The sequence below is a fragment of the Pseudophryne corroboree genome, chromosome 7 (assembly GCF_028390025.1).
Source record: "Pseudophryne corroboree isolate aPseCor3 chromosome 7, aPseCor3.hap2, whole genome shotgun sequence".
Lineage (NCBI taxonomy): Eukaryota > Metazoa > Chordata > Amphibia > Anura > Myobatrachidae > Pseudophryne > Pseudophryne corroboree.
The window spans coordinates 8696048-8720214 of NC_086450.1; the positions used below are offsets into that span (position 1 = coordinate 8696048).

At 48.5% G+C, this 24167-nt stretch overlaps 1 protein-coding gene across 4 annotated transcripts in view; it reads right to left on the reverse strand.

Annotated features, from left to right (window-relative positions):
• The window catches only part of CMKLR2 (chemerin chemokine-like receptor 2), a 186349-nt gene that overhangs the window by 50470 nt on the left and 111712 nt on the right, over positions 1-24167 (reverse strand). Inside the window, exon 1 of one of the 4 annotated variants that reach the window (XM_063932663.1) lies at positions 4647-4807. The exons of 1 other annotated variant lie outside the window; for it this stretch is intronic. Coding sequence is in view for 1 of the 3 variants with exons in the window: in XM_063932661.1 (XP_063788731.1) it covers positions 3958-4038 (81 nt within the window). In the remaining 2 variants the exon portion in view is untranslated. Of the gene's footprint in view, positions 1-3957; positions 4133-4164; positions 4216-4646; positions 4808-24167 lie in introns of those variants that run through there. 2 more of the 4 variants (XM_063932662.1, XM_063932661.1) reach the window with 2 other exon arrangements.

Here is a 24167-nt window from a genome sequence, read left to right on the forward strand (position 1 = left end):
AAAGGGGTGAATGGGTGCTAGGTGCCGATTTTAAATGTATTACCGGTGCCTAGTGCCAAAAGTAAAAAAAATTTCATTTCAAATATTGGTTGCTCTGCCGCGGCCTGGACTTTGTACGGCGGCCGCGGCAGTGCTGGGTTAACTCCGGTGCAGTCCCGCAGCTGCAGGGCGTTGTGTGCCGGCCGCTGGTGTACGGGAGCTCCGCTCATTGGGGGTCATTCCGAGTTGTTCGCTCGCAAGCTGCTTTTAGCAGCTTTGCACACGCTAAGCCGCCGCCTACTGGGAGTGAATCTTAGCTTAGCAAAATTGCGAACGAAAGATTCGCAATATTGCTAAAATACTTCTCTGTGCAGTTTCTGAGTAGCTCGAGACTTACTCTGCCAGTGCGATCAGTTCAGTGCTTGTCGTTCCTGGTTTGACGTCACAAACACACCCAGCGTTCGCCCAGACACTCCTCCGTTTCTCCAGCCACTCCCACGTTTTTCCCAGAAACGGTAGCGTTTATTCACACACTCCCATAAAACGGCCAGTTTCCGCCCAGAAACACCCACTTCCTGTCAATCACATTACGATCACCAGAACGAAGAAAAAACCTCGTAATGCCGTGACTAAATTTCCTAACTGCATAGCAAATTTACTTGGCGCAGTCACAGTGCGAACATTGCGTATGCGCAATAAGCGGAAAATCGCTGCGATGCGAAGAAATTTACCGAGCGAACAACTCGGAATGACCCCCATTGGGCCTAATTCAGTAAAGATTGCAAATTCTGCTAATTAGCAGAATTTGCAATCCTTTGGAGTGCATACTGGGGGGCCGCCCATCGCTGGGCAAGGCTGCCCAGCATGCCAACAAAAGAAAAAGTTTGTTCTGAACCGTTCGCCTGTGTGGCGCAATGCTGCCCGTCCACTACAAATGCCAAAGTAAAAGTCACAGATTTTACAAAAGTTTCTGTGTGAGTGGGGTACGCCCTTTCTACTTCCTGAGTTGTGGAAATAATCAGATTGGTGCAAAACTGTCCTACACATTTTCTTTTTACTTTTGTTTTTGATGAACACTGGGATCACTGTATGGTTCTACGAGAGGAGGAAGAACGAATCAGAGAAATTTTCAAGTTGTCACACGAAGGATACATCTTCTCCTCAGTAATAAAAGGGATGTATTTTATGTAACAAATATTTCTTATGCGCCCTGTACACAGACAGATACCACTCCATATTTTGCCCAGCATGCTGACCGGCGCCTCCCCCAGTTTAACAAGCAGAAATTGCATTGCGCTAGCAGAAACTAAGGATGGCTCCTGCAGCCCCGCAGTAGTCCCGACACCATGTTTGCGATCGCGGCGGCTGTGTGTGACGTCACGTAGCCGCCAGGGTCACACCCCCAACACGCCCCCGTTTGTGCCGCACCGCCCCCGCAACACTCCGTCTCCACCTTGGAAAAGGAGCGTTGCCCGCCCCCGCCCCGCCTCTACCTGATTGACAGGCAGAGGCGAGCGCATATTCTGTGCCCCTTCCCCCCGGAAGAAAGCGCGGGCGCATGCACAGGACGGGCGCTAGGCATGCGCCCGCGGGGCGATCGTAAATATCGTGATTTGCGATCCAAGCTGAATTAGCCCCGTTATCAGTAGATGATGTATTACAGTTACAGCCCTGTTTGGATGCTATCTGCTAAGAGGGATAATTCAGAGATAAGAATGTTCTCGTTTGTCTGACGTTTGTTATCGTGCTATGAATTTATTAACCTCTTTCATTCAGATTTGTTAAAAAAAAAAACATAAATAAAACATCAAACATTTGCTTATGATCCGGTGGAGCTGATATTACCGGGTAATTTGCGTTGATTTGGCAGAAAGTGTGCACACACATTAATAGTTACCAACAAAATGTAATACATTTTCTTTGTATACATAGTAAATTAAGCTGTGATATATTAAAACACCAGATTTTATTTTGTATACGTGTTACAGTTACATTTTATTAGTCACTGTGTAACGTGTGTGCCCCACAATACAGCGATTTCCACCCTGCACCCCTGTTGTGCGCTGGTTTGGTGGGTATAGAAGTTGTGCGACAGGCCGCCTCTACTCTATGGTATCGTCTCCATTTATCCAGATTCAGTTTTAGCTTCTGGAAAAGGGGCATATAGCAGAGCACTTGAGGACAAGTCACTCGGTCACTATGCACTTATCCAATGTAGAGATAAAGCAGGAGAGAGCTGACGCTGGCTGGCTTGTATAGAATCATCTATCTATCTATCTATCTATCTATCTATCTATCTATCTATCTATCTATCTATCTATCTATCTATCGGGGGTGATTCAGATCTGATCACTGGGCTGCTCACTTTGCTGTCCTGCGATCAGATAGTCGCCGCCCCCAGGGGGAGTGTAAATTCGCCGTGCAAGTGTGCAATCCCATGTGTACGCCAAGCTGCAAAAATCCAGTGTGTGCAGTGTGTGCGCAGCCCAGGACTTACTCCTACAGTGCGATAGAATCAGGCTGATCGGGGCCGGAGCTGACGTCACACACCCACCCTGAAAACGCTTTGGAACGCTTGCGTTTTTCCAGACACTCCCAGAAAACGGCCAGTTACCACCCACAAACGCCCTCTTCCTGTCAATCACCTTGCGAACACCCATGCGATCACAATTATCGCACCATCCCATCTCTGACTGGCGATGCCCGTTGTTGTTGGCCGACGCGCGTGCGCATTGCGGTGCATACGCATGCGCAGTTAGTACCTGTTCGCCCGCTGTGTGAAAACGCACAGCAGCGATCGGATCTGAATGACCCCCCAAAAACGCTGCAATAAACACTTTTCAGGGCCTAGACATAGGGGGACATTTACTAAGCAGTGATAAGAGCGGAGAAGTGAGCCAGTGGAGAAGTGGCCCCATCAACCAATCAGCAGCTCTGTATCATTTTATAGTATGCAAATTATAGATGTTACTTCAGTGCTGATTGGTTGCCATGGGCAACTTCTCAACTGGCTCATGTCTCCGCTCTTATCACCGCTTAGTAAATGTCCCCCTAAGTTACACAGGAGGCAATAACGGCAGCTTGCCAAGGATAGTCAGTAAAGTGTATACATCAAATTCTACTAATGTTAGTTAATGTCAGTGTGCATTTGTAATTGTGTTAACGTAGAATGCATACAATTCGGAGATTGCGTGAATTTAGTTGTAACTCCCCCCCAACAAAAACAAAACATCCACTCCCCAAATATCCTTGCCATACGGAGAAGTCCATCAGACCCTTTATATTTTTGTTCACCCCTGAGCTTAGTACTGAGGGGCTAATTCAGACCTGTTCGCTCGCTAGGTCTTTTTTGCAGTCCTGCATTCGCATAGTCGCCGCCCATAGGGGAGTGTATTCTCGCTGTGCAAGTGTGCAAACGCATGTGTAGCAGAGCCGTACAAACAGATCTTGCCCAGTCTCTGCGCTGCCCAGGACTTACTCAGCCGCTGCGATCACATCAGCCTGTCCGGGACCGGAATTGACGTCAGACACCCGCCCTGCAAACGCTTGGACACGCCTGCAATTTTCCAACCACTCCCTGAAAACGGTCAGTTGCCACCCACAAACGCCTTCTTCCTGTCAATCTCCTTGCGAACGCCCGTGTGAACGGATTCTTCGCACAAACCCATCGCTGAGCGGTGATCCGCTTGTAACTGTGCGACGCGCCTACGCATTGCGGTGCATACGCATGCACAGTTTAGACCTGATCGCCCGCTGTATGAAAACGCAGCCTAGCAATCAGGTCTGAATTAGCCCCCAGTTATCATACAGTATTAATCTATCTCCAATTGATATATTGACATAATGCAATCCTTATATCCTGACCGCTGGGATCCCGGCAGCCGCTTTATTGAATGCATCCCCCTGAAAGGAGCTGCCAGGGGAGGTGGGTCAGGGTCCAGCACTGAGATAAGTTATAATGGTATAATGATCACTCACCTCAGCAGTCGCTGCTGCCTGCCTGCACAGATGGAGTGTGGTTATTGCAGCTCTCCTCCTGACAGGAATACTGTGACTCATCCGCTCCCATATACTGTCATCCTGACAGCCGGTTTATTGAATGCATCCCCCTGGAAGGAGCTGCCAGGGGAGGTGGGTCGGGGTGCAGCCGCTGGTATCAGTTATAATGGTATAATGGTCACTCACCTCAGCAGTCACTGCTGCCTGCCTGCACAGATGGAGTGCGGTTATTGCAGCTCTCCTCCTGACAGGAATACTGTGACTCATCCACTCCTATATACTATCATCCTGGCAGCCGGTTTATGGAATGCATCCCCCTGAAAGGAGCTGCCAGGGGAGGTGGGTCCAGCCCTGGGATAAGTTATAATAGTATAATAGTCACTCACCTCAGCAGTCGCTGCTGCCTGCCTGCACAGATGGAGTGTGGTTATTGCAGCTCTCCTCCTGACAGGAATACTGTGACTCATCCACTCCTATATACTATCATCCTGGCAGCCGGTTTATGGAATGCATCCCCCTGAAAGGAGCTGCCAGGGGAGGTGGGTGCAGCCACTGGTATCAGTTATAATGGTATAATAGTCACTCACCTCAGCAGTCGCTGCTGCCTGCCTGCACAGATGGAGTGTGGTTATTGCAGCTCTCCTCCTGACAGGAATACTGTGACTCACCCGCTCCCATATACTGTCACTTCTAGCTCTGTAACAGGTCACATCTGGCCTGACCCCGGCCGGGGTGCAGATGATCCAACACAGATGAGTGGAGTGTGTCCTGAATGAGTACAAGCTGGGCTGGTTTCCTAGAAGGAGGAGGACAGAGGACTCACACAGACCATGGTCCACCACACCCACTAGGGCTTGCACAGGGGCTGCCTGCGTCGACACATTTGGAACGTGCAGTCTATAATTTGTACTCAGCAGGCAATGACGTGGTGCCTGGGTATTCTCATACCCACAGCCAGTGGCTGGCACCGAGGTAAATACCAGGAGCAAGGCGGCACAACCGTAAACATTGAACTACATGCATGGTGTGTTCTTCATTTATTTATTTTATTTATTAACAGTTTCTTATATAGCGCAGCATATTCCGTTGCGCTTCATTGTAAGATGCACATGTAATATATCTAGTGTATGACCCCTGCTAGTAGCGGAGAGGTTTCATGTAACAGCTGCACTAGTGGGTGATGGGCACAGGGGCGGGTATAGGTGTCGGCTGCCCCAGGCACAATATTAGCCCCCCATCCCCCAATTTTATTATTTGGCTATAAACCCTAATTTAGCGTTTGCCCATATAATATAACATAATAATAAAACAAGGCGTGAGCTAGTAAAATATTTTTTAATGTGTATACACTAGATATTTACTAAGGGGGGACAGCTTGCAGGGGCTGGTACGGTATGTGCGCCAGTTGCTGAGCACCGCCACATGCAGGCCTTTCCCCGTAGGCTCTGCAGGTTCCGCAATCCGGAAACAGCAAATCAGTTCATTTACAGTTACTACATAGAAGAGGATGGATAAGCACCAGGGAGATGTCATCAAAGTGTCAACATTCTGCACATGCCGACATCCTGCACTGGCCAGCGTGTTTAATGTCGACACAGTGCCGCCATTCATAACGTCAACATCACAGTGTTGACAGTTATGATGTCAACATTAAACATGTCGGCAGGTTCACAATGTCGAAATTTCAACATGTGAAATGCCGACATTCTGCACAGACCTGCAGTGGAAGGTTAGAGAGTCTGTGGTAGGGGAGGTTCGGGTTAGGCGTTTTGGACGCAAATGAGTTACCATGGAGATTGCGCGGCTGTATGCTGGGTTTTCGGCAGATTCTCCTTCACTGTTGGCCACACACAAACATTCTGTTGTGAACTAACCTTCTGCATCAATATTCCAAACAATGGAAACGAACGGGGAACATTGTGTTTTTTTTTCCAAGGATGCAAAACTTCAGAAGGATCAGTTCTTAACACTCTGCCCACAAAACCAGAGCAGGAGTATGTTTCTGAGTTTCTAGCAGGCAATTTAAAAGGAGTTATGGGCCAGGAGCAGGGGCGCCCCTAGGCAGCAGCATAAACCTGCCTAATGGTAGAGCCGGTCCTGACTGGGTTTCTAATTCAGACCTGATGGCTCCTCTGCGTTTCTGCAGCGGGCTGCGATCAGATAGCCGCCGCCCAGAGAGAGTGAAAACCCGCCCCGCGCAAGTGTGTGAATGCATGTGTACGCCGTGCAAAAACTTCGCCAGACAGCGGACATCTGCAACTCCGTTCACAACTCTCTCACCATGGAATGATTTCTCCAGTCTGTGCGCAGCCCAGGACTTACTCCTACAGTGCGATACACACAGGCTGATCGGTGCGGAGCTGACGTCACACACCAGCCCTGATAACGCTTGGGAACGCCTGCGTTTTCCATGACACAGAAAAACAGCCAGTTACCACCCCCAATCATCCTCTTCCTGTCAATCACCTTGCGTACACCTAGCGATAAAAAAACCCGTAGGATTTCTGCACTGTTTGGTCTCGCACATCCGTGCGCGTTACGATCTGTATGCATGCACAGTCATTTGATAATCGGTAATTCACACATCTACGATCAGCTCTGAATTGTCTGCTGCCGGGAATAGAAGACCCTGTTTCACTTCTGTTTTTTTTTTAAACTATAAAACAAAGACGGTAATGACAGCGGAACAATGGGGATGAAAAGGAAATCACCAATAATCCCACATACTGCCTGGAATCTCGCTCCGGGAACAGATAATAGAGGATAAATCTGCCTCAATCCCTACTGATAATGACCACGCACATTTAGTATAAAGGGATTTGACACGTCGTATTTCTTGCACATAATCTGTTTCTTTGTTCTTACAGATACTGTGTGAAGAGGAAGTCTGATTACCAGAATTGTTTGGGGCTACAGGAGATCCTGCTGCTGGGGAGCTGCCCTGTCCCATGTAGGAGGACCAGAGACCTAGAGGTCCAGCCAGGGCAGCCATCAGGGGGGGACTGTGAGAACTGGTGTCCCAGGCCCTTACAGAGAGAGGGACCCACCCCTGGCTCCTACCACCAATACCTGTAGAACTGTGAATCAACAGCGGGCTGATGCGCAGGGAGGACTACTTAAAACTAGTGATGTGAACCGGACATTTTTCGGGTTTTGTGTTTTGGTTTTGGATTCGGTTCCGCGGCCGTGTTTTGGATTCGGACGCGTTTTGGCAAAACCTCACCGAAAATTTTTTGTCGGATTCGGGTGTGTTTTGGATTCGGGTGTTTTTTTCAAAAAACCCTAAAAAACAGCTTAAATCATAGAATTTGGGGGTCATTTTGATCCCATAGTATTATTAACCTCAATTACCATAATTTCCACTCATTTCCAGTCTATTCTGAACACCTCACACCTCACAATATTATTTTTAGTCCTACAATTTGCACCGAGGTCGCTGGATGGCTAAGCTAAGCGACACAAGTGGCCGACACAAACACCTGGCCCATCTAGGAGTGGCACTGCAGTGTCAGACAGGATGGCAGATTTAAAAAATAGTCCCCAAACAGCACATGATGCAAAGAAAAAAAGAGGCGCACCAAGGTCACTGTGTGACTAAGCTAAGCGACACAAGTGGCCGACACAAACACCTGGCCCATCTAGGAGTGGCACTGCAGTGTCAATCAAGACAGGATGGCACTTCAAAAAAATTGTCCCCAAACAGCACATGATGCAAAGAAATAAAGAGGCGCACCAAGGTCGCTGTGTGACTAAGCTAAGCAACACAAGTGTCCGACACAAACACCTGGCCCATCTAGGAGTGGCACTGCAGTGTCAATCAAGACAGGATGGCACTTCAAAAAAATTGTCCCCAAACAGCACATGATGCAAAGAAATAAAGAGGCGCACCAAGGTCGCTGTGTGACTAAGCTAAGCGACACAAGTGGCTGACACAAACACCTGGCCCATCTAGGAGTGGCACTGCAGTGTCAAGACAGGATGGCACTTCAAAAAAATTGTCCCCAAACAGCACATGATGCAAAGAAAAAAAGAGGCGCACCAAGGTCGCTGTGTGACTAAGCTAAGCGACACAAGTGGCCGACACAAATACCTGGCCCATCTAGGAGTGGCACTGCAGTGTCAGTCAAGACAGGATGGCACTTCAAAAAAATTGTCCCCAAACAGCACATGATGCAAAGAAAAAAAGAGGCGCACCAAGGTCGCTGTGTGACTAAGCTAAGCGACACAAGTGGCCGACACAAACACCTGGCCCATCTAGGAGTAGCACTGCAGTGTCAAGACAGGATGGCACTTCAAAAAAATTGTCCCCAAACAGCACATAATGCAAAGAAGAAAAGAGGCGCACCACAGGTATAGACTGTAGATGGATAGTATACTTAATGAATGACGACACAGAGGTAGGTACAGCAGTGGCCTTCCATACCGTACTGCTATATATAGTATACTGGTGGTCACTGTGTCAGCAAACTGCAAAACTAAAATGCACCACAGGTATAGAATGTAGATGGATAGTATACTTAATGAATGACGACACAGAGGTAGGTACAGCAGTGGCCTACCGTACTGCTATATATAGTATACTGGTGGTCACTGTGTCAGCAAACTGCAAAACTAAAATGCACCACAGGTATAGAATGTAGATGGATAGTATACTTAATGAATGACGACACAGAGGTAGGTACAGCAGTGGCCTACCGTACTGCTATATGTAGTATACTGGTGGTCACTGTGTCAGCAAACTGCAAAACTAAAATGCACCACAGGTATAGAATGTAGATGGATAGTATACTTAATGGATGACGACACAGAGGTAGGTACAGCAGTGGCCTACCGTACTGCTATATATAGTATACTGGTGGTCACTGTGTCAGCAAACTGCAAAACTAAAATGCACCACAGGTATAGAATGTAGATGGATAGTATACTTAATGAATGACGACACAGAGGTAGGTACAGCAGTGGCCTACCGTACTGCTATATATAGTATACTGGTGGTCACTGTGTCAGCAAACTGCAAAACTAAAATGCACCACAGGTATAGAATGTAGATGGATAGTATACTTAATGAATGACGACACAGAGGTAGGTACAGCAGTGGCCTACCGTACTGCTATATATAGTATACTGGTGGTCACTGTGTCAGCAAACTGCAAAACTAAAATGCACCACAGGTATAGAATGTAGATGGATAGTATACTTAATGAATGACGACACAGAGGTAGGTACAGCAGTGGCCTACCGTACTGCTATATATAGTATACTGGTGGTCACTGTGTCAGCAAACTGCAAAACTAAAATGCACCACAGGTATAGAATGTAGATGGATAGTATACTTAATGAATGACGACACAGAGGTAGGTACAGCAGTGGCCTACCGTACTGCTATATATAGTATACTGGTGGTCACTGTGTCAGCAAACTGCAAAACTAAAATGCACCACAGGTATAGAATGTAGATGGATAGTATACTTAATGAATGACGACACAGAGGTAGGTACAGCAGTGGCCTACCGTACTGCTATATATAGTATACTGGTGGTCACTGTGTCAGCAAACTGCAAAACTAAAATGCACCACAGGTATAGAATGTAGATGGATAGTATACTTAATGAATGACGACACAGAGGTAGGTACAGCAGTGGCCTACCGTACTGCTATATATAGTATACTGGTGGTCACTGTGTCAGCAAACTGCAAAACTAAAATGCACCACAGGTATAGAATGTAGATGGATAGTATACTTAATGAATGACGACACAGAGGTAGGTACAGCAGTGGCCTACCGTACTGCTATATATAGTATACTGGTGGTCACTGTGTCAGCAAACTGCAAAACTAAAATGCACCACAGGTTATAGAATGTAGATGGATAGTATACTTAATGAATGACGACACAGAGGTAGGTACAGCAGCGGCCTACCGTACTGCTATATATAGTATACTGGTGGTCACTGTGTCAGCAAACTGCAAAACTAAAATGCACCACAGGTATAGAATGTAGATGGATAGTATACTTAATGAATGACGACACAGAGGTAGGTACAGCAGTGGCCTACCGTACTGCTATATATAGTATACTGGTGGTCACTGTGTCAGCAAACTGCAAAACTAAAATGCACCACAGGTATAGAATGTAGATGGATAGTATACTTAATGAATGACGACACAGAGGTAGGTACAGCAGTGGCCTACCGTACTGCTATATATAGTATACTGGTGGTCACTGTGTCAGCAAAACTCTGCACTGTACTCCTCTTATATAATATTAATTATACTGGTGGTCCCCAGTCCCCACAATAAAGCAGCACACTGAGCACAGATATGGAGTGTTTTTCAGGCAGACAACGTATACTGGTGGTCACTGTCAGCAAAACTCTGCACTGTACTCCTGCTATATAATACAGCTGCTCCCCAGTCCCCACAATTAAGCAGTGTGAGCACAGATATATTATGCAGCACACTGAGCGTTTTTTTCAGGCAGAGAACGGATAAAAACTGGTGGTCACTTATCAGCAAAACTCTGCACTGTACTCCTCCTAACAGCTGCTCCCCAGTCCTCCCCACAATTAAGCAATAAAGCAATCAAGTTGAACAATAAACGGAGAGGACGCCAGCCACGTCCTCTCCCTATCATCTCCAATGCACGAGTGAAAATGGCGGCGACGCGCGGCTGCTTATATAGAATCCGAATCTCGCGAGAATCCGACAGCGGGATGATGACGTTCGGGCGCGCTCGGGTTAGCCGAGCAAGGCGGGAAGGTTTGAACCTGCCTCGGACCCGTGTAAAAAGGGTGAAGTTCGGGGGGGTTCGGTTTCCGAGAAACCGAACCCGCTCATCTCTACTTAAAACAATCCTTCCCTGCGCGTCAGCTCTCTGTGACTAGTTCCTGTAGGTCCCCAATGCTACGCCTATATGTAACGTCACAATGTATGACATCACATGGGGTGGAGCGGTGCAGCAGAATCTCTTTTTGGGGGGAGGGGCACTGTCTATTTTGTCGGTCCCGGGCCCCACAATTTCTGATGGCAGCCCTGGGTCCAGCTGCCAACTCCAAACCAGCAAACTCCCTTTGCAGCTGGCATGGGGGCAGACACACCCCAGCTGTAATATATGTAATGCGGAGGTTCTCACACTCGGCCCTCAAGGCATCGTAACATGACAGGTTTTAAGTATATCCTTTCTTGAGTACAGGTGACTTCATTAGTAGCTCAGTCAATTTTATTTAACAATCTGTGTGCAGCCATCAGTATCCTTAGAACCTGGACCGTTGTGGGCGGAGTTTTGGAACCACGTGTCTAGGCACTTAAAGGAACAACGCATAATCTTACAAGAATTATTCATGCAAATGAATATGATCTACGGGATTAGGTTCCTGTTTGTTCTTTTGAGCAATAGGCCACCACTAGGCAGCTGCCTAAAGCGTCTCCCTTGCACTGACGCACTGAACTGAACACATTTACTCTTCCTCCGATGTTGGTGATGGGAAGAGGGGCTATGACCCACTGGTAGCAGGATGATCTGGAAGGGCTGAAGCTTTGAAGAGGGGGTTCCTCGATCAGCCCTACTGTTCTTCTAATGTGTTCTCGTGACCGACAAAGCTGACACTTTAATCCTTCGCTTGGCTGTCCTGTAATGAGCCCCACTGTGACAGAGTTCTGCCGACTATCCAGTGGTTCTGATCCACAGGAAGCTCTTAGGAGGATCTACAGGTGACGTGATGAAAATAAAGAGATGGGGGTCAGGGAACGGGGTGTTACAAGCTCCTGAATCGTCTTTGCCTTTTGGTCCCAAGTTAATAAGATGTCTGCAAGCGTTCGGGAGCAAATGTTTATTTTTGTTGCCTAAATACATTTCTCTGAGAAGTAGTGATGAGCGGGTTCGGTTCCTCGGAAACCGAACCCACCAGAACTTCACCCATTTTACACGGGTCCGAGGCATACTCGGATTCTCCCGTATGGCTCGGTTAACCCGAGCGCGCCCGAACGTCATCATCCCGCTGTCGGATTCTCGCGAGATTCGGATTCTATATAAGCAGCCGCGCGTCGCCGCCATTTTCACTCGTGCATTGGAAATGTTAGGGAGAGGACGTGGCTGGCGTCCTCTCCGTTTATTGTTGAACTTGATTGATTGTGCTTTATTGCTTAATTGTGGGGAGGACTGGGGAGCAGCTGTATAATATAGGAGGAGTACAGTGCAGAGTTTTGCTGATCAGTGACCACCAGTTATCCGTTCTCTTCCTTAAAAAAATGCTCCTTATATGTGCTCAGTGTGCTGCATATATCTGTGCTCACACTGCTTAATTGTGGGGACTGGGGAGCAGCTGTATTATATAGCAGGAGTACAGTGCAGAGTTTTGCTGACAGTGACCACCAGTATACGTTGTCTGCCTGAAAAACACTCCATATCTGTGCTCAGTGTGCTGCATATATCTGTGCTTGCACTGCTTTATTGTGGGGACTGGGGAGCAGCTGTATTATATATAGCAGGAGTACAGTGCAGAGTTTTGCTGACAGTGACCACCAGTATACGTTGTCTGCCTGAAAAACACTCCATATCTGTGCTCAGTGTGCTGCTTTATTGTGGGGACTGGGGACTGCCAGTATAATATTATATAGGAGGAGTACAGTGCAGAGTTTTGCTGACCAGTGACCACCAGTATACGTTGTCTGCCTGAAAAACACTCCATATCTGTGCTCAGTGTGCTGCTTTATTGTGAGGACTGGGGACCACCAGTATAATATTATATAGGAGGAGTACAGTGCAGAGTTTTGCTGACCAGTGACCACCAGTATACGTTGTCTGCCTGAAAAACACTCCATATCTGTGCTGCATTGTAGACAGTATATAGTAGGAGTACAGTGCATAATTTTGCTGACCACCAGTATATAATATATAGGAGTACGGTACAGAAGGCCACTGCTGTACCTACCTCTGTGTCGTCAAGTATACTATCCATCCATACCTGTGGTGCATTTCAGTTTTGCACAGTTTGCTGACCACCAGTATATAATATATAGCATTATGGTACAGTAGGCCACTGCTGTACCTACCTCTGTGTCGTCAAGTATACTATCCATCCATACCTGTGGTGCATTTCAGTTTTGCACAGTTTGCTGACCACCAGTATATAATATATAGCATTACGGTACAGTAGGCCACTGCTGTACCTACCTCTGTGTCGTCAAGTATACTATCCATCCATACCTGTGGTGCATTTCATTTTTGCACAGTTTGCTGACAACCAGTATATAATATATAGCAGTATGGTACAGTAGGCCACTGCTGTACCTACCTCTGTGTCGTCAAGTATACTATCCATCCATACCTGTGGTGCATTTCAGTTTTGCACAGTTTGCTGACCACCAGTATATAATATATAGCAGTATGGTACAGTAGGCCACTGCTGTACCTACCTCTGTGTCGTCAAGTATACTATCCATCCATACCTGTATAGCATTTCATTTTTGCACAGTTTGCTGACCACCAGTATATAATATATAGCAGTACGGTACAGTAGGCCACTGCTGTACCTACCTCTGTGTCGTCAAGTATACTATCCATCCATACCTGTGGTGCATTTCAGTTTTGCACAGTTTGCTGACCACCAGTATATAATATATAGCATTACGGTACAGTAGGCCACTGCTGTACCTACCTCTGTGTCGTCAAGTATACTATCCATCCATACCTGTGGTGCATTTCATTTTTGCACAGTTTGCTGACAACCAGTATATAATATATAGCAGTATGGTACAGTAGGCCACTGCTGTACCTACCTCTGTGTCGTCAAGTATACTATCCATCCATACCTGTGGTGCATTTCAGTTTTGCACAGTTTGCTGACCACCAGTATATAATATATAGCAGTATGGTACAGTAGGCCACTGCTGTACCTACCTCTGTGTCGTCAAGTATACTATCCATCCATACCTGTATAGCATTTCATTTTTGCACAGTTTGCTGACCACCAGTATATAATATATAGCAGTACGGTACAGTAGGCCACTGCTGTACCTACCTCTGTGTCGTCAAGTATACTATCCATCCATACCTGTGGTGCATTTCAGTTTTGCACAGTTTGCTGACCACCAATATATAATATATAGCAGTACGGTACAGTAGGCCACTGCTGTACCTACCTCTGTGTCGTCAAGTATACTATCCATCCATACCTGTGGTGCATTTCATTTTTGCACAGTTTGCTGACCACCGGTATAAAATATATAGCAGTACGGTACAGTAGGCCACTGCTGTACCTACCTCTGTGTCGTCAAGTATATTATCCATCCATACCTGTGGTGCATTTCAGTTTTGCACAGTTTGCTGACCACCAGTATATAATATATAGCAGTACGGTACAGTAGACCACTGCTGTACCTACCTGTTGAAGTACACCAGGATGAGGATATGGGTGTTGCTGGCGCTGGGGAGGAAATTGACAAGGAGGATTCTGATGGTGAGGTAGTTTGTTTAAGTCAGGCACCCGGGGAGACACCTGTTGTCTGTGGGACGAATATGGCCATTGACATGCCTTGTCAAAATACAAAAAAAATCAGCTCTTCGGTGTGGAAATATTTCAACACAAATGCGGACAACAGGTGTCAAGCCGTGTGTTGCCTTTGTCAAGCTGTAATAAGTAGGGGTAAGGACGTTAACCACCTAGGAACATCCTCCCTTATACGTCACCTGGACCGCATTCATCAGAAGTCAGTGACAAGTTCAAAAACTTTGGGTGACAGCGGAAGGAGTCCACTGACAACTAAATCCCTTCCTCTTGTAACCAAGCTCCTGCAAATCACACCACCAACTCCCTCAGTGTCAATTTCCTCCTTACCCAGGAAAGCCAATAGTCCTGCAGGCCATGTCACTGTCAAGTCTGACGAGTCCTCTCCTGCCTGGGATTCCTCTGATGCATCCTTGAGTGTAACGCCTACTGCTGCTGGTTCTGCTGTTGTTGCTGCTGGGAGTCGATCATCATCCCAGAGGGGAAGTCGGAAGACCACTTGTACTACTTCCAGTAAGCAATTGACTATCCAACAGTCCTTTGCGAGGAAGATGAAATATCACAGCAGTCATCCTGCTGCAAAGCGGATAACTCAGGCCTTGGCAGTCTGGGCGGTGAGAAACGTGGTTCCGGTATCCACCGTTAATTCAGAGGCAACTAGAGACTTGATTGAGGTACTGTGTCCCCGGTACCAAATACTAGGTTCCATTTCTCTAGGCAGGCGATACCGAAAATGTACACAGACCTCAGAAAAAGAGTCACCAGTGTCCTAAAAAATGCAGTTGTACCCAATGTCCACTTAACCACGGACATGTGGACAAGTGGAGCAGGGCAGACTCAGGACTATATGACTGTGACAGCCCACTGGGTAGATGTATTGCCTCCCGCAGCAAGAACAGCAGCGGCAGGACCAGTAGCAGCATCTCGCAAACGCCAACTCGTTCCTAGGCAGGCTACGCTTTGTATCACCGCTTTCCAGAAGAGGCACACAGCTGACAACCTCTTACGGAAACTGAGGAAGATCATCGCAGAATGGCTTACCCCAATTGGATTCTCCTGGGGATTTGTGACATCGGACAACGCCAGCAATATTGTGCATGCATTACATCTGGGCAAATTCCAGCACGTCCCATGTTTTGCACATACATTGAATTTGGTGGTGCAGAATTATTTAAAAAACGACAGGGGTGTGCAAGAGATGCTGTTGGTGGCCCGAAGAATTGCGGGCCACTTTCGGCATTAAGCCACCGCGCGCCGAAGACTGGAGCACCACCAAACATTCCTGAACCTGCCCTGCCATCATCTGAAGCAAGAGGTGGTAACGAGGTGGAATTCAACCCTCTATATGCTTCAGAGGATGGAGGAGCAGCAACAGGCCATTCAAGCCTATACATCTGCCCACGATATAGGTAAAGGAGGGGGAATGCACCTGACTCAAGCGCAGTGGAGAATGATTTCAACGTTGTGCAAGTTTCTGCAACCCTTTGAACTCGCCACACGTGAAGTCAGTTCAGACACTGCCAGCCTGAGTTAGGTCATTCCCCTCATCAGGCTTTTGCAGAAGAAGCTGGAGACATTGAAGGAGGAGCTAAAACAGAGCGATTCCGCTAGGCATGTGGGACTTGTGGATGGAGCCCTTAATTCGCTTAACCAGGATTCACGGGTGGTCAATCTGTTGAAATCAGAGCACTACATTTTGGCCACCGTGCTCGATCCTAGATTTAAAACCTACGTTGTATCTCTCTTTCCGGCAGACACAAGTCTGCAGAGGTTCAAAGACCTGCTGGTGAGAAAATTGTCAGGTCAAGCGGAACGTGACCCGTCAACATCTCCTCCTTCACATTCTCCCGCAACTGGGGGTGCAAGGAAAAGGCTAAGAATTCCGAGCCCACCCGCTGGCGGTGATGCAGGGCAGTCTGGAGCGAGTGCTGACATCTGGTCCGGACTGAAGGACCTGCCAACGATTACTGACATGTCGTCTACTGTCACTGCATATGATTCTCTCACCATTGAAATAATGGTGGAGGATTATATGAGTGACCGCATCCAAGTAGGCACGTCAGACAGTCCGTACGTATACTGGCAAGAAAAAGAGGCAATTTGGAGGCCCTTGCACAAACTGGCTTTATTCTACCTAAGTTGCCCTTCCTCCAGTGTGTACTCCGAAAGAGTGTTTACTGCAGCCGCTCACCTTGTCAGCAATCGGCGTACGAGGTTACTTCCAGAAAATGTGGGCGTTCGGCCAGACACTCCCCCGTTTCTTCAGACACTCCCGCGTTTTTCCCAGAAACGGTAGCGTTTTTTCGCACACACCCATAAAACGGGCAGTTTCCGCCCAGAAACACCCACTTCCTGTCAATCACATTACGATCACCAGAACGAAGAAAAAACCTCGTAATGCCGTGAGTAAAATACCTAACTGCATAGCAAATTTACTTGGCGCAGTCGCACTGCGGACATTGCGCATGCGCATTAGCGACTAATCGCTCCGTTGCGAGAAAAAAATAACAAGCTAACAACTCGGAATGACCCCCAATAGTCTTGATTTTGTGGCAATGATCAGGCACTCCTGTGTATTTATCAGGTGTATAGTCACGTGTGGCCACTCATCTGATACTATATTATTATTAGAAATTGTGACCTGGCAACCGGAAACAATTGGTGCCGCTGGGCCCCCCTGTCAACCAGGGCCTGGTGTACTGCCTGTCACCCCCTGATGGCGGCCCTGGTAAATATAATGATTACTGGCCTCTCCGTGTAGATTTAATACTAGATTTTGTTTTATTCTTTGGCAATCCTAAATGGTTAGGAATGTTTTTGTTTCTTCTGCTTTTCCATGTTGTTTCCTCTGTCTTTTAGGACCAAAGGTTCCAATATACCTCCCTCAGACGCAGCATTAAGGGCCCGATTCAGACCTGATCGCTGCTGTGCCATACAGGGAGCTGCCTTACCTCCCTCAGACGCAGCATTAAGGGCCCGATTCAGACCTGATCGCTGCTGTGCCATACAGGGGGCTGCCTTACCTCCCTCAGATGCAGCATTAAGGGCCCGATTCAGACCGGATCGCTGCTGTGCCATACAGGGGGCTGCCTTACCTCCCTCAGATGCAGCATTAAGGGCCTGATTCAGACCGGATCGCTGCTGTGCCATACAGGGAGCTGCCTTACCTCCCTCAGATGCAGCATTAACGGCCTGATTCAGACCTGATCGCTGCTGTGCCATACAGGGAGCTGTCTTACCTCCCTCAGATGCAGCATTAAGGGCCCGATTAAGACCGGATCGCTGCTGTGCCATACAGGGAGCTGCCTTACCTCCCTCAGATGCAGCATTAAGGGCCCGATTCAGACCGGATCGCTGCTGTGCCATACAGGGGGCTGCCTTACCTCCCTCAGATGCAGCATTAAGGGCCCGATTCAGACCTGATCGCTGCTGTGCCATACAGGGAGCTGCCTTACCTCCCTCAGATGCAGCATTAAGGGCCCGATTCAGACCGTATCGCTGCTGTGCCATACAGGGAGCTGCCTTACCTCCCTCAGATGCAGCATTAAGGGCCCGATTCAGACCGGATCGCTGCTGTGCCATACAGGGAGCTGCCTTACCTCCCTCAGATGCAGCATTAAAGGCCCGATTCAGACCGGATCGCTGCTGTGCCATACAGGGAGCTGCCTTACCTCCCTCAGATGCAGCATTAAGGGCCTGATTCAGACCTGATCGCTGCTGTGCCATACAGGGAGCTGCCTTATATCCCTCAGATGCAGCATTAATGGCCCGATTCAGACCGGATCGCTGCTGTGCCATACAGGGAGCTGCCTTACCTCCCTCAGATGCAGCATTAAGGGCCCGATTCAGACCGGATCGCTGCTGTGCCATACAGGGAGCTGCCTTACCTCCCTAAGAGGCAGCATTAAGGGCCCGATTCAGACCTGATCGCTGCTGTGCCATACAGGGAGCTGCCTTACCTCCCTCAGATGCAGCATTAAGGGCCCGATTCAGACCTGATCGCTGCTGTGCCATACAGGGAGCTGCCTTACCTCCCTCAGATGCAGCATTAAGGGCCCGATTCAGACCGGATCGCTGCTGTGCCATACAGGGAGCTGCCTTACCTCCCTCAGATGCAGCATTAAGGGCCTGATTCAGACCGGATCGCTGCTGTGCCATACAGGGAGCTGCCTTACCTCCCTCAGATGCAGCATTAAGGGCCCGATTCAGACCGGATCGCTGCTGTGCCATACAGGGAGCTGCCTTACCTCCCTCAGATGCAGCATTAAGGGCCCGATTCAGACCTGATCGCTGCTGTGCCATACAGGGAGCTGCCTTACCTCCCTCAGATGAAGCATTAAGGTCCCGATTCAGACCGGATCGCTGCTGTGCCATACAGGGAGCTGCCTTACCTCCCTCAGATGAAGCATTAAGGGTCCGATTCAGACCTGATCGCTGCTGTGCCATACAGGGAGCTGCCTTACCTCCCTCAGATGCAGCATTAAGGGCCCGATTCAGACCGGATCGCTGCTGTGCCATACAGGGAGCAGCTTTACCTCCCTGAGACTCAGCATTAATGGCCCGATTCAGACCGGATCGCTGCTGTGCCATACAGGGAGCTGCCTTACCTCCCTCAGATGCAGCATTAATGGCCCGATTCAGACCGGATCGCTGCTGTGCCATACAGGGAGCTGCCTTACCTCCCTCAGATGCAGCATTAAGGGCCCGATTCAGACCGGATCGCTGCTGTGCCATACAGGGAGCTGCCTTACCTCCCTCAGAGGCAGCATTAAGTACTTGCAAGTCCGTAACCGGATTCAATTGTTTATTACTCACTCTAAGGGGTATATATACTAAAGTGCAGGTTTTTACAAGTGGAGATGCCACAGCAACCAATCAAATTCTACTTATCATTTGTCTAGTACCATCTAGAAGATAATAGCTAGAACCTGATTGGTTGTTACGGGAAACATCTCCACTGACATCACAGCTAGGTGGGCAAATTCAAATATCCTCCCAATTGTGGTATCTGGAGCGACATATCGAGTGGCCGGTTGGTGTGTATAGCTCCTCGGCCGCTCCGTGTGTATCCAGCCTTATATACAGTTCAGCCTTTCCTCACCGAGCCACATATGAGGTATAACTTCTTGGCGTGCAACCCGTTTTGTCCACAGTCGATGGGCAAACTACATGGGAATAATTGATCCTGTGGCCCAGCAGATAGGATCCTCCTGCCTTTCCTACATCAATACTTATGTCACGGTTACACGGTACTTAATAAAGGTCTACTGAGTTGAAATAAAATGAATTTTAACCAGCGGATTGGCGAAAAGACAGACGAGAGAGGACGGAAAAGAAGAAAGAGGAACACGGATTAGGATTTGGGAGTATAATAAAGCATAATGTGTACCTACCCTTAATGATCCTGTATGTCCAACGTATTTTTTATGCAGTGATGCAGAATATCCTTGACAAAGATGCCAGGAGCGTTGAAACGCGTCGTAGGGAGTGACCTGGGACGTACATGTTTTTCACACAGCATTTGTTTCTTGTCTCACCTGGAGCACGAGAAAACCCGGAGTTTCAGTCTCCCTACATTTGGTGAATATGACATATGCTCATGTGTTAAGTGTATGATCCTTATGTTTTGAATAAAATGTAATTTGTGAATTGCTGTATAATAAATGAAGTGTTTTTACTCAATGAGAATACATCTCATTAGTTGCTATACGGCTTTAAGTCCGGGGTAATGAGGAAAAGAAACCTTGATGTGCTTGTATACAGCAGGCTTATATGTGAGCACCGTGTACGCAGTAATTGATTACACCACACGTGGTGATTTTCCGGTGAAACTACGGGGGAGCATCTTTTGGGACAAAGCAGTTCTACTTGTGTGGCACGATTATTTCCGCCTTTGGACCACTGGACACTGGGGGTCATTCAGAGTTGATCGCTCGCTAGCAGTTTTTAGCAGCCATGCAAACGCTATGCCGCCGCCCACTGGGAGTGTATTTTAGCTTAGCAGAAGTGCGAAAGCTTGTATCGCAGAGCACCTGCAAATTTTTTTTGTGTAGTTTCAGAGTAGCTCAAAATCTACTCAGTGCTTGCGATCACTTAAGACTTTTCAGTTCCGGATTTGACGTCACACCCGCCCAACATTCGCCCAGCCACGCCTACGTTTTCCCTGGCACGCCTGCGTTTTTCCGAACACTCCCTGAAAACGGTCAGTTGCCACCCAGAAGCGCCCACTTCATGTCACTCATTCTGCGGCAACCAGTGCGACTGAAATGCATCGCTAGACCCTGTGTGAAACTACATCGTTCGTTGTGCCCGTACGTCTCGCATGCGCAGAACTGACGTTTTTTAGCCTTATTCGATGCGCTGCGAACAAATGCAGCTAGCGATCAACTCAGAATGACCACCACTATCCTTATATAGACTGTTTATGCAGTATTACACTATTGTATGTTCTTTTCCTTATTTTTATTTGGACAGCTACGCCTTGAACCAATAGCCTAAAAAGGAATCCCAACTGGATGTAAATCTTATGGGACGTTGGTAGCTATACAAACATACAATCGAAGCGCAATTGTTTATTTGCTGCCTGGTTTTATTTTGTTATAGTGCTGCAGAATATATTGTGAAATTACTACTATGAGATAACAACAACAACAACAATGACACGTAGTGTAGAAAGCTTTACCACGCGTCCGGGAGGAATGACAAGGCGATGTTTGCTAGGGAATAGAAGTTCCATGACTAAGTCTGTGTAGAATATAACCGCTGTGTTAGGGTGACGCCCATACTGGGAAGCCTTTACTCATCTTACTGCGAGATGGCAAGAAGCACGGAACATTCTCTCACCGTCGCGCCAGCCACAGAAAGTGCTATTTATATATTAGTTGCGACATGTTCCCTTTTTTAACCTAAAACAGAAAGTAAACACAAAGATCTCACATTTAAAGGCCCAGATTTATCAAGCCTTGGAGACTGATAAAATGCATGGTGAGAAAGCACCAACCGATCAGCTCCTAACTGTCATCCTTCAAATCTGTGAAGATTGGCTGGTGCGTTATCACCTTGCACTTATCACTGCTTTATCCCTTCTCCAGGTTAATACATCTGCCCCAATGTTTGAAAAATGACAGTAAGGTGCTGTTTGGTTGGCACTTTATCTCTCCCTACTTTATCACTGTCAAAGGCTTAGTACCAGAGGTGCAAGTATGGCGGTACGGGCAGGTACGGCGTACCATTAACAAATTAGCAGCCGGTACACAATACCGCCCGTCCACCTTGCAGCCGCTAATAGTTTACACTGCCTGCGTTTGCCAGATGCAGCCGCGGGCAGCGTTGCTGCAGCCGCAGTACCTGGCAGCGGCCACATGCTGCTGAGGAAGCCGGGGAGTCCTGGGCAGTCTGGCGGCTCTGCAGAATGTGGAGCGTGGGAAGCGTGGGCCTGGATAAATTGGTGGCGGCAGGAGAGGATTACACAGAGATCCAGCACCATAGTTACCTACCCTCCCGCATCCTGCGGGAGCCTCCCGTTCCAGCCAGAAATCTCCTGCTGCCCTGCTTTGTCTGGTCACATCTCCCGGATTCTTCACATTCTGCCAGGGGTGACACTAAGGAGTTTCTTTGTAAGAACAATGATTTGCTGTAGCTGCTCAGGATTCACTGCTGACGACTCTCATTACCCCCCCTTGTGGGAACCCCTGAGAGAGAGAGAGCAGTATCTGATCACACACTCCTCCTTATCTGTGCTGTGTGTGCACTGATCCATAGCATGCTGCTTCTGCTGCTAATCTAAGAGTTGTTGTTAATAATCTTTCTGTAGTTAAACACATTTGTTTAATTAGAGTAGCTGGTGTCTGATTGTAGTGATCTGGTTAACGCCAGTGCCGTAACTTGGTATGTGCGATGTGTGCCTTGCACACAGCACAGTGTGAGCTGGGGCGCATCCAGCCACAAACAAAATGTAATGTATATACATCTCCGCCGCCTTTCCCCCCAATGCCGGTGTTAAATCAGCAGCGCGGAAACCCCCCCCCCCCGGGACATTGGAGGCAGAGTGAGAGGCAGCGGGCACAGGACAGCGCTGCCTGCAGTAGAGAAGAGCAGGCAGCGCTGAAGATGGAGAATGCCCTGTCAGCTGTCACAGGTCGGATCTTCACCGATCCGAGCTGCAGCACTCCCGGATCTCCGCGGCACTGGCAGGCAAACTCGTAGCCGCCAGCGCCGCATAGAAGACAGGACGGGGCAGCTGAGCGCAGCAGGAGGCAGAGGAAGTGGCCAGCCTGCTGCGCTTATAGAAGTTGCTCCCGTCCCTGCTGTAGCTCCGCCCACGTGCGATGCGCCGGCTCTCGTCCCTGCTGCTGCCGGGCTCCCACTTGGGGTGCTCACTCCTTGTTCCTGCCGCCGCCACCGGGCTCCCACATCGTGGGGTGCACGGTGCACCCAGTTACTGCCGTCGCTAGAGCAATGCAGTGCACCTAGTGGTCTGGTAGGCTTTATTTTGAAATCAAAATCATCATACGTATATCTATGTTCCTCTCCCACCCTGCACAACCCACTCTCACCCTGCATCCTCTCTCACCCTGTACACCCCCCTCTCACCCTGTACACCCCCCTCTCACCCTGCACAACCCCCTATTACCGGGCGTCCTCTCTCACCCTGTACACCCCCCTCTCACCCTGCACAACCCCCTCTTACCGGGCGTCCTCTCTCACCATGTACGCCCCCCTCTCAACCTGCACAACCCCCTCTCACCCTGTACACCCCCCTCTCACCCTGCACAACCCCCTCTTACCCTGCACAACCCCCTATTACCGGGCGTCCTCTCTCACCCTGTACACCCCCCTCTCATCCTGCACAACCCCCTCTTACCGGGCGTCCTCTCTCACCATGTACGCCCCCCTCTCAACCTGCATAACCCCCTCTCACCCTGCATCCTCTCCCACCCAGCATCCCTCCCTTCTTCTGTCCCTCTCCCTATTATGTCCTCCTCCCACCCAATGCCCCCATCCCCCTCCGTCCTTCTTCCGCCAAGTGTCCTCCCTCTAATCCAGTGCCTCTTTAGGACACGCCCCTTTTTCAGCGCGCGTGCCTTTGACGTGCGAAACAGTACTGCCCAGAGTGGAAACTATACCCCTTTAAATTTCCATACCCTCACTTCAAAATTCCCACTCCGACCACTATATATATATATATAATTCATCTGCCTGCCTCTTTATTAGGGGCCCCATTGTCTGAAGTGCCCCGGGCCCCCTATAGCCTTAATCCGGCTCTGGGCAGCGGGCACAGGACAGCACTGTCTGCAGTAAAGGACAGCAGGCAGCACTGACGATGGAGAGTACACTGCTGCGATGCAGAGAGAATGGGGAGACAGGAAACAAGGAAGAGGCAGCAGGACAGCTCTGGAGACTGGTGAGTTAAGTGAGCGCAATGTAATGTGTAAAAAAGGGGACACTGTCTGCCGTAATGTGTAAAAAGGGGACGCTGTCTACCGTAATGTGTAAAAAAAGGGGACGCTGTCTACCGTAATGTGTAAAAAGGGGACGCTGTCTACCGTAATGTGTAAAAAAGGGGGACGCTGTCTGCCGTAATGTGTAAAAAGGGGACGCTGTCTACCGTAATGTGTAAAAAAGGGGGACGCTGTCTGCCGTAATGTGTAAAAAGGGGACTCTGTCTACCGTAATGTGTAAAAA